Source organism: Aulostomus chinensis, chromosome 9 (genome assembly GCF_037954235.1).
Source record: "Aulostomus chinensis isolate RoL2024-O1b breed Wild chromosome 9, RoL_Achi_v1.0, whole genome shotgun sequence".
NCBI lineage: Eukaryota > Metazoa > Chordata > Actinopteri > Syngnathiformes > Aulostomidae > Aulostomus > Aulostomus chinensis.
The window spans coordinates 9,680,175-9,691,836 of NC_141328.1; the positions used below are offsets into that span (position 1 = coordinate 9,680,175).

An 11,662-nucleotide genomic window follows, 5' to 3' on the forward strand; every position below is an offset into this window, starting at 1 on the left:
ACATAAAGACAACCTTGTGCTCTGCAATTTACTGTGGAGCGCTCAGGTGCTTGTGCATGTCTCAACCAGAGGAAAAACAAAAGTATGACTGACATAATCATGTGTCAGAAGATTTATGGTAAGAGAGAGCAAAGGAGAGAGAGAAACTGGAGAGCACATTTTCCCGCTCCTCCTCCTCGTCCTCCTTTAAATTATTGTCTTCAGTCCTGTCCACTTGCTGGAGTGAAATATTGGGGCAGAACAGTTCATGCACAGGGAGCTTTGGGTTAATGAGTGCTATTTAACCACACATATTGGGAAATAATGAGTCATTTCCTTATTCATTCATCTGTTGTAGCGTTCTTGAGGAATTTTCTTGCTTTGTTCCATGTGAAACACCTTCATAAATCAGTGATTCATACATATAAATCACTAGATTCAACAAACAGCTGCCTCATCAACTCAGTTTTAATTTCAGCTGTAAATCTGATCATCGAAGCCGATCTAATGATAAAAAGATAGCAGGATGGGTCTTGCTTAAATGCGATTTTAACAGCTTCGTTGTTGGCTTTGGCGCTAATTACTGGCTGGAGTGCATGGCTGGGCTGCACAGCTGATCTAACAGGCCATGGGAGCTGATAGGGAAGCTGTGGCAGGCCTCCAGCAATAACAAGGGGAGCGAGCCAGACTACCAACCATAAATCTGCTGCTACCACCAATTTCCAGCTTCTGCGGGTGATGGTAGCATGTGTGTGCGAGCGTGTTTGTGTTTTTATTAACAAAGCTCCAAAGGGTTACCAAACTTCACAGCAACATGGATATTACACCCCTGCAGATCTTGGCATGGGTCTGGTCCTGTTTATGGAGAAACATGTCTAAGAGTATAATTAGCATCCAAGTGATCCTGCACGCTGTCTGATTTAGGCTGCAATATCAAAGAAGCTGGTATTTTGTGCTTGTGACTCAACGGGGAATAAGTGACTGTAGCCTTTGTGTGGTGGTGTTTTGCACCTGACTGCAAAACAGTGCAGGTGGATTATCTAGAGCAGTAGCTAAACCACAATGCTTGTTTAAAATAATACATATTATGTTGTATATGATATCACAAATACTTTGATGGTGTAAATTGCCATGATTAATTGGGATTAACAGAAGTTAAGAACACGTATCAACTTTAGCTCACCATTTTCAAAGTATCTTATCAGACTAATCATTTAGTGTCAGTCCCTTTCATCATATTCAGTCATTTTCACCCATGTGAGTATTACTTGTCTGTTTGTCTGTCTGTTAGTGGAACACCTCAATAAGTTGTGGATGTATATTAATGAATTTTGTTTGCAGGGGAGAGAAACAATCGCATTTTGGAAGGGATATGAAACTGAATCTGATGACATCATGTTGCCTTGGAGGAAGTATCTTCTCTCCAAGTGCCCATGAGTTGAGTCAAGTTTTAGTTAACTAAATCTCAGACAAAGCAATCATTCAGGATTTCTGAGCCTGAAATTTGAGTCACCTCAGGTTTTATGGTTTACTTTAGCCTTAGTGTTTTTACCAAAATGCACATTATTTTGATATATTTTACTCACTTGATTATTGATCATTTTCATGTTGTTTAAAGTGACATAATCTATTGAAGGTTACTTTAGTCAGTTTGATTTATGTTCGTTTTTTTTCTCGTTTAGCCTATGAAATCTGAAAAAGCTTCTCAACAAAAGTTTTTCTGGCCTACTTTTTACTAACAATATCAACCGTACCCCTTGAAATGTTAAATTACTTCATGGTAAAGTAAAGAACTGGCTCATATAAATGACCCTGAGGTGTAAGTGTTTTGTTCATGACATAATGTGATGTGCGTCCTGCACACAAAGCCCCAGTTTAGGTTTAACCAGAGCTGCCCATTCTTACTCATGAGTCTTTTGTATCAATATCATGAAAAGCTGAAAGCTTTTGTCAGACGGAGACAAGCCTCTTTTATTATCCCCTTCACGCCCTTTTTTCTTTATTCAGACCAGATTATCACTGGCAATGACACATGATACAGCTAATCTACTGTAAATTAAACCTGAAATCTCATGTTTCTCAGTGTCTTCAATCAAGAAAAAAAGGGTTTTACGGTGAAACGTCCTAAAATACAGCACAGGTGAAAATTTTACAGGCCACAATCCTAGAAGATTATTGGGAGCAGGTTTTCCGTCAGCACCTTTGGCTCTGTCTCCTCACTCCACTTCCATGCAGATGAGAGTGGAATCTGTAACGACTGTTGGCTTAAGCATCGTTAACATTTCCCTGACATGTCGGCCTGCCTCTCTTGGAGACTGCCCCGCATTTTCTCGGCTGCGTTCAGGTTGTTGTAGCAACTAGTGGCCTAGAAGTGAATGAAGCAGATGTGCAAGTCATCTATCACCTGACAGCTCCCACTCCCCTGGCTGAGCAAGTCATCACTGTGACAGTCTGCCCGACCAGTCTCATCAATTACACTGGTACCCTACTATTAGAGCACAAACACATTGCTCCTCTGGCACATTCAACCACTTCCCAGTCTGCAAATCTGGCCCTCAATTAAGCCCGAATAACTTTCCCCTCTCAAAGAACATCTCTCTTTCTACTGCCCACTATTGCACACATTTTACACGTTGGATAAGCCCTTTGATTTATTGCCATATGACGTTTAAGAATATTTATCCGTACCATGTGGATTTACGAGTGTTTGGTGATGATTCAAATCCCAATAGCGCTGGTATTCATTAAGATTTACTTCTTTTGAAAGTTTAAGCAATGAAGGCTAATTGATTCTGATTTAATGAAGAATTAAGGTAATAAATGTCATAAAAGTTCAACAGCTATTACTTTTGTTTAAGTCAAGAAAATGGTAGGATAGATTATATAGGTTAAAGAAAAACCATCCCAAAAAACAAAAAACAAAATCTGATGATGTCATATTGCCTTGACAGAGCTAAGCACTCTCTAGTTGATATATATTTATGTTGAAGCATACTTATTTGTCCTTTTCTCAAGATAAAAGTGAGACTTGCTATTGGAGGAGGCAAGAACGCAATCATGTATTGTTAGTATTATTCTGTTCCTGTATTCCATCAGTAGTAGTCATGAAATGCAGTAAACACAGATGTTTGAACACAGACACACATATAAACAGTTTCTATTACTTACAATATACAAATAAGGCAGTGACACAGCAGGGGTAAAACTTACATATATCAGCTTTTAAAAACAGGTATCAGGTCAGAGCTTGACGTTGAATATGCAAAAGATATAAATAAGACATTCATATAAAAATAGGCTTTTACAAAATATACTCTATTAACCAATATTTACCAAAAGTGGAAAGTGTGCTCATGTTTTTTGATCTGTTAATAAGTCCAGTTAAGCTGAAGTGAGCAATGCCATTGAAGACAGTCAATTGAGCGTACAGCCTTCTACCTCAACAGTTTCTCTAGACTAGCAGCAAACACAGGGAAGACAAACTCATGAGAGGGTCAGGAGGTCAATAGCCAGTTTCATCTAGAACAAAATTATTCCAGATCAGCAGGTCGATTCAAATCCAGTGTGTTAACAGTGTACAGTGTTTGATTGCTTTCATAAACTAAACCCTCACAATAGTTGTTATTTTTGACCCATAATGGACAAAATCAGTAGTTTTTTAATACAATAAATTAATATTAATTACTTTCATTCTCTAAATACAGTATGTTAAATATTCCAAATGGCTGGGTCTTGTCATGTGTGCACTGATGAGGGGAAGTGTGCACCACCCAGCAATCACATCCACCGTAATCCATTTGTATTGGCAACGTCCATGTCCTCAACAGTCACAGTGACAGTTCATGTTCGTATAGCTTTTTGCTTCAGTGACTCACACTGTGGTCACCCAGTCCCATATACAACGGTACAGTTTTTCCCTTAACATTGTTTTGTCACTCTGTTTTGATGCTGCGCCCCAGCATACACAAGTCCAAGGGCTGAAGAGCTTTGTGTGCAAAAGAATCACGACACCCGTCTTCATCGCTGTAGACTCAGTACAGTAGTTCATCATTACACATGAACAAACTGCAACAACAGCCTTTCTTTTTACAGGTCCAGTTGCCAGACACGAACACACACACACACACACACACACACACACACACACACACACACACACACACACACACACACACACACACACACACACTCATTCAAAAACATTAATTCACACACCCGCCCAATAAATATTCTCATTTGCATGTGTACACCTCTGTCCTCTCACTGCAGGTGTTGCATTTGACGTAGCAGCACCACAGGAACTTGCAGTTGCACTGCCACACTCTGGAGTACTGGTGTGTGTTGTATCCCCGGCCACAGCACATCAAGTCACAGCCGCTGATGTGCTGCATCATGGTCTTGTTACAAACCCGACCCTGTGTCCCCAAGCTCCCAGTCACAGGGTCTGCCTCACAATAGTTAGGCGACTTGTCTATGTACACCAGGTCTGTATCCATGGGCTTCCGGTAAGAGTAAGGCTTCTTGATCTTGAGGAATTTAGGGCGCTTGTTACGGCTGGCTTTGACTGGTTCCACATGCACTGCATGGGCATACTTCTCCTTGAGAATGTAGCCGAGCTCGCGGAACTTGGGAAGTGTAGTCCAGCAGGTTTTGGTGGTGCAGGAGCCTGAGACACCATGACACTTGCATTCCAGTCGCATGTTTTTCTCCAGGACCTACAATAGAAACACAAAAACAACTTAGTAACATAGTAACAACTTCAAAAACACTCCACTGATGACTGATAGTAACACATTATCAATACTTTAATGACAGCCAACTAGATTATTAAACCCAATTACAATGCAATTTATTAGAAATAGCTTGTTTTCTAAAACCCTGGTGTAGGTTAAACAGTGTCAAATTTTGGTTGTTGTGCAACAAATGTGCAAATTAATAACAATGTGACTGACAATACCCTGTAGTTTGGGATTATACACAACCCCATCACATTGCTACGTGATACAGTGTACACAGAAGCCAAAATAATGTATCAGATTTCAGGCTGTGTGTGTGTGTGTGTGTGTGTGTGTAGATACCACACACAGAACACAAATGTCAAGAGCGAATGTACAAGGCGCAGAGTGACTGGGATTACTGCTAAATCCTAAACTGATGACACTGAGAAGTACCATTGACTGAAACTGGAATTTTCCTCACAACAAGGTCAATTGTGATTTCCTTTTAAAAAATGTTGCGAGTTTTGAGCTTGAGTTTTTTTGGCAAGCAGACCATAACAATAAAAACCCATATGTGAACAACATCAAGAAAGAACCTCTCCTTGAGTAAAAACATTGCCTCCGACTCCCTAATCCATCAGTGGCTCTGTGACCAACACTTGTGACAGCCTTTGTCTGGACGTCTTGGACCAGGGCGCTGTGAACGGTGCTCCTGCTCAGTGTCACTGCTCTTGATTAGCATAAATAAAGGAGGAGGAGGGGGATAACTATCAAAACAGAGAGCCCATTTATTAGCAGAAAGAACAAGGAAGAGGGAAAACTGCTCAAAGTTTGAAGTCCTTTCCTGGAAGGCAATTTAGCTGTCCAGATAAGCCAATTTGAATTCATGGTACTAAAATGCACGAAGAAAATGATCCGCTCGCTTCAATTGTGTGTGAGGCTTTCAGCAAGTCAGGGGATGGACGTGTCGGGTGTGTGAATCAGGCTTTTCTGGCACCGTGAGAAGGAGAGGGGATATGAGTAAACTTGGGTAAAGCTGTTTTTTTTTTTATTCTTCCCTAAACTCCAGCTTCACTTTAGCTGTTTGGCACATTATTCCACTCAATCTTTAACCTCTAGACTTACTGGAGTCTCGTTGTCACCCTGCAGCCATGGATGCTGAAAAGCCCTTAAAAGGAGCAAGTAAACAGTACTTTTGTTTTATTTGTATTTTGTCACATAATTGCGGTTTACCTTCCTACTTTCGTGATACTCTTGGCTTAAATTCACTTTGTTTTGTAGTAAATCACACTTTCTTTGACTTTTGGATAGAAACACCCTAATGGTTTAATGTGGATGTTGTTTGTTGTTGGTGGCTGGTGTGCCGGTGCTATTCTCTAATAGGGAGTTCATTAAAGTGATACTTCATCAAGATATCATAATGTGCTTATCAGTTACTCACACTTAGAAGTCTTCAATTTATGATGAATTTTTATCCCACTGCATGGTTTCTTGGTAAATATGAGAATTCAGAAAATGCTGGGCAAATAATTATTGCTCAACGCTAATGGAGCCCAAACTTTGGCGAAAACTACGACAACAAAAAAAAAAAACCCATCCATTTACAAAAACTCAACAACACATCATCCAGTATGATCCGAGTCTTTTCTTATCCAGTCATATGATCCACATTCCACAAACAGCTAATAACTAACTAAAAGGAAATAATTTGCAAATTCAGTCAAAATCAATTCTACCAGCTTGCTCTTTGGCTAGACATTAGGTGACGGATGTTGACATGGTGTGCAGCATCATTTCTGGGGAGCTGACTCCTGGCTGCCCCCGTTGTAGGGTGTAGAACAATGATTATTTTAGTCATCTCGTATTACGTGTTTTGAAAGTATCGGACATTCAACTGGGAAAAAAATGGATTACACTGGAGGACTTAAGAGTTTGTAAGCATGTTTTTTTTAAAAAAGGTGCTGTGTAAATTCTGCAGTCACCAAAACATCAAGCAGGGGGAAACCCCTGATGAATTCAAGACATCTAACGGTGAATTATGGCTAAATGAATGAAGGTATTTGGGTGAAGTATCACTCAAAAGATACTCCTCTATACAGCAACAAAATTACTCATCATGATCAAATGTATAAACACGCCTGAGGAGCGTGTACAAGCACATCGCTCCTGATGAGGGTTTATGATATTAGAGACATTTTGGAAGGGCATCATGATAAAAGTATCTGTATACTGTTCTGACAGTGCATAGCATGTGGGGGCTGGGCTGATGCCTTTTTGTACAGTGTCAATCAGTTTCAGTGCAGTGATCTGGGTTGTAATCAAACCTTCTCACTTAGACAGCACTTTCTCTAAATGCAACCTTTTATTCCTGTGCTTGTTTGAGCTTGACCCCGCTGCCCAGATCCTTGGCACAAGGTTTGCCAACACCGCAAGCTGCCAGAGGAACTAAGCTCAGTTATTGGGACAGGTCAGGTTCATCTGCACCTTCAAGCCCTCACCTACATGTACCCTCAGTGTCTTGAAAGAATCATGTTTTGAAACATCTTCAATGATCAATCACTTACCTTGCGTCCCACCTCATTATTATGGAGGTTCATGAGCGTCCTTGCGTTCTGTTTGACCTCCCGTGCATCGATAAATACTTTGGAGAAGCCGAGGCCATAGCTAACATCTGCAGAGCAGCCACCCCACTTCCAGCCTTGGTCTTTACTGTAGAAACCCTGCTTCTCTTTGTCGCAGCTACAGTCACTCAGGTTGCCCTGCGTACAAGCGGCTGTGATGGCGTGGGCCACCCCAGCTGCAATGATGGCGTATGTGAAAGCAGCCTCTTTACTGCCTAGGGGAGCAGAGAAGAAGGTGTTATATAGAATGAAGCAGGAGTATCTTTTATTTTTAAATTCTGAATCGTGATGTCTCTGCAAGTATGAGGTAGAATTTCTAAATTGGAAAAAAAAGGTTATTTATTGACAGTATAGGTGTTTACATCACAATCTTAACTGATATATTACTCAAGGGCTGCAGTGTTTTGAAATCTGACCTGGAAACTGTCCTGCCTGTGAACCAAAATGGTTGCTGACTATATAGTCAACAAAGCTGTATGAATAAGAGGGTTGTCAAGGGGGAAAAGGTATTGATCCACTCAGAAACTGACATGTTGTGTATAAACTCATAAGGTGCTAACATCAGAATCTTCATCCTGGCGTTATCTCAGCGAAGTCCAGCTGACAAATCATTTACACACGCACACGTAAATATCGACAATTAAGTAAAGGTTAATCCAAAAAGACTCACTGATATATTCTGAAATGAAAGCACTCAAAAGGAAACTAATAGAAACCTAATCCATGTATGGGATGTACAGGTAAATGTTTTCCTTCTAATTTAACATCCTACACATATCATTAAAAAGTGCATCGTCAACCTGCTCAGGAAGTCCCATGTCCGAATTTTCACATCTCCCATTCATTATCAAGCAAACAGGAAAAAGCTGTCACATCCATCATATCTATGTGTAAATAATCTCCTCTTGTCTCTGTCTGTTCAAACCAAACATCACACTGTCTTTGTGCTTCCTCCCGCCACCCGGTTTACTATGTAAAGTTGGCATGTCTTTGATAAACATCTTGGATGGATGCCCTCGCCACTAAAAAAAAAAAAAAAAAAAAAAAAAAAAAAAAAAAAAGCTCATATTGAGGCATAAATTATGTGGACGTTTTTACAGACTCAGTGGGCTCTGAGCCAGAAAAGAAGGTGTGTCTGTGCAGTCAGTCAGTTCTGACTACACAGTTGTTAATTTTTTTCCTTGGAGTTCATGTGCATGAGTTCACCATGAACTCTTCCTACAATTTTTAATGAATGGTGGGAGATATCAATAAATCTTTACATAAAAGTGCCAATTACTATTTTTCTGCAATGTTTTCTTCTCTTTCATCTCTTCAGGGTCATGCGCCTTTCAGTCCGTTAATCAAAATCTCAAATTCAAACACAGTTTAGTTCCAAAAAGGTGATGGAAACGCTGGTGCACCTTGCACATTCTCTTTTCACTTTAAGACCCACTGCACGCTACACAGCTCCACACAGCTTGGGCATCAACAAAGGCATTCATTTACAACCAGTTGGCTTCTACGCTAATCTGATCAGTGAAACCAATCTATTTTGTATGGCTGTCCAAGCCATAGATGTAAACCTCTCTTAGAAACACACACCAAGATCCTTGATGGGCTAAAACCACTCATTCATAAAGGAACAGATTGTCAAACACCACTGTTGTCATTTCAACAGCATGAAGAGATTATCCTTTCTTTCCAACAGGCAAGATGGCCTCAAACAGCTGGTCCAAGCTACTGACCATTGTGAAAAGGGTTTTCAATAGCTCTGCTTTGTGTTTTTTAACTAAATTTTGAATATATCTAAATGTTTTTTTGTATTTCTTCTGTTTTTTTTCTTTAAACTTCACCAATTAAACTCCTTACCTACTTTCCTTGGTGGAGATCCATTGGTTACAATCAGTGGATACCTTAAGTTTTCCTCATTCAACATGCTACATATCAAATAGACCAGCTTCACAGCAGCCAACAAATGGGCCTCAGAGATCATTTCAGCATTGCTCCCAAAGTCCCTCCATTTTATAGAGGACATTTCTGTCTAGAGCAGCAGGAGCACACATTTAAACTATTTGTGTTTGTTTAATTCACCACCTTCATGTTTTCCTTTTGACTTTTCCCCACTGTAACTTATACCCGTGGTAAGATCTATGTTCTTACAGTGAGAGCCACAGCACCCATCACTAGACAGGATAAAGACCAGTGAAAATGTGTCTCATGAGACTGCTGGGCTGAAAAGAAAAGGCTGCCACCATTCACTTTGGTGCAGAGCTTTGTTACAGTGCTGGCCTCAGATACCTTTTATACATGCTCAGAAAGCCCCACTCAGTGACAAGTCTGGAGCAAATGGATGGATGCCTGATGTAAATGACACTAGCTCCCTGCGTGATGATCATTGGCTAAGGCTGCAACATGTACACATTTAATCAGTAAATAAATCAATTAATCTCCAAACTATTTTTTGAGTTATTTATTTGGAAACTAAACTAAATTATGTGCTTCAAGCTTCCTTAAGATTATTGTTGTCTAGTTCTAGATTGATAATTCATCAATAATGAATATAATCATAATCAACAGCTTCATTATGGAGGCAATAATGCAGGTAAAAATGAAGTTCCAGTAGTTGACTGGAGATCAAGAGGTTGCTAACTATTAGATTATATTTCATAAGACATCTGTCAAGGTCATTTCTGAAAATAGATGGGGTTTTTTTTTGTTGGTGCTTTTTTTGTCTTATTGTTTCACACGCCGTCAAAAGAGACATAAATGAATTTTTCATGGTTCAAATACAGTTAAGCAGTTTAATCTGGCACTTGATCTTAAAAATGCACTAACATTTTAAGGGCAATCACAAATCTTAAAAGCTTTCTGCGCTAAATGCGCGCAAATACGCCCTGGTTGTGTTTCATTAAATGTGTAAGAAAATTTCAAACTGTAAACAAACTTTAACAGACAGCAACATACCCACTTTCAACTCTTTTCCGAAGACTGTCCTCTCTCCAAGTGCAGAGCAATTCCAGCGCCCGTTTTTGAACTGAAACTGGCACTCATTGATGCCCATTTGTGCTCCCTCTCCGATGACGATAATGGCATCGGGGCGACTCTGGCAGATAATCCGTTGTCTGGGGGCCAAACCGGGGATTTTGTTACAGATTATACTCGCACCTAGGGCCACCACCGACGAGAAACCACTGTGAATAAAAGAGGGATAGGAAAAAAAACTACCTTTACTTGCGATGTAAGTATTTTACGGTTATTGTTTTTTTTCAACCCGACTAAACCAATATGAATGAAATACATTTGCACCTTTGGGATCATGGGGAAAAGTAGCTGATTTTCAGTTTACATTTGAAAATGATAAATTTTTGTTTGGAAGAGATTTCATTAAATATGTGGGCTTAGGTGCGCCATTGAACAGACATAAATTAATATTCTTTTGAGTATTATGCCGGTATTCCTATCGACCTTTAGAGGTCCGAGGAAATGTCACCAAGTGATATGCACGCACCAGCCACGGGTCTGCGAGAACCTACTCTCTCTGATTGTTCAAAATGTAAATCATTACCATCCATAAACATAATTAACTATATATGGACCATTTATGAAACACCAACACTAGAAAAATTGAATTGTCATTCAAGTATTTCAGATTAACCAACAGCAATCCAAAGTAAATTCAAACAAACGCAGCTCACCCAATTTTCAAATAAACAATCCCTAGACAAAGTAAAACTCTTAAAATCCAGCGTCGTGTTCTCCGACTCATTGCGGCCTCGCTCTCAGTTTCATGCAACGATCTGTGGAGCTGATGAATAACCCGCTTCGCTTATTCTCCGATCGATCACAGCCCAGGTAAATCCAAAGGAACTCCAAACGCACGAAAAGCATGAAAGAGCTCGGGGACTTTTACAGATAGCCAGGTAAAGTATCACCCAAACTTCCTTTACGTGGCCCCCTTTTGGCTGGGCCCTCTTGTCATTGCGAGGGTGTCACAGGTAACCCTTGGGGTGAACAAGTGCGATTATCTGTTTCTCACAGTTCCTCTGCTACCCGCAGGTCCTGGCTATATATCTGGCTCATCTATCTGGGGCGTGTTCACAGGAGACATGGGGCCCTGCTGAAGAATCCCGCCAGGGCTCTCTCTCTCTCTCTCTCTCTCTCTCTCTCTCTCTCTCTCTCTCTCTCTCTCTCTCTCTGTCTGTCTCTCAACACACACACACACACACACACACACACACACACACACACACACACACACACTCACACTCACACACACGGTTATCCCCCTATTAATTGGGACAGCAAAAGATCTACACAACAATATTAAAATCAAGTTGAACTGATTTTAAAAGTTTCACAAAA

At 40.3% G+C, this 11,662-nt stretch overlaps 1 protein-coding gene across 1 annotated transcript; it reads right to left on the bottom strand.

The window, feature by feature from the left end:
* Positions 1-3,060: 3,060 nt before the first annotated feature.
* LOC147255729 (protein Wnt-7a) lies at positions 3,061-11,326 on the bottom strand. The gene is made up of 4 exons (XM_086213646.1): positions 10,996-11,326; positions 10,265-10,491; positions 7,262-7,533; positions 3,061-4,694 (listed from the first exon to the last, which is right to left on the bottom strand). Exons 1-4 carry the CDS (start codon positions 11,064-11,066, stop codon positions 4,212-4,214), a joined length of 1,053 nt encoding a protein of 350 aa, XP_086069772.1. The 5' UTR covers positions 11,067-11,326; the 3' UTR covers positions 3,061-4,211.
* Positions 11,327-11,662: the final 336 nt, after the last annotated feature.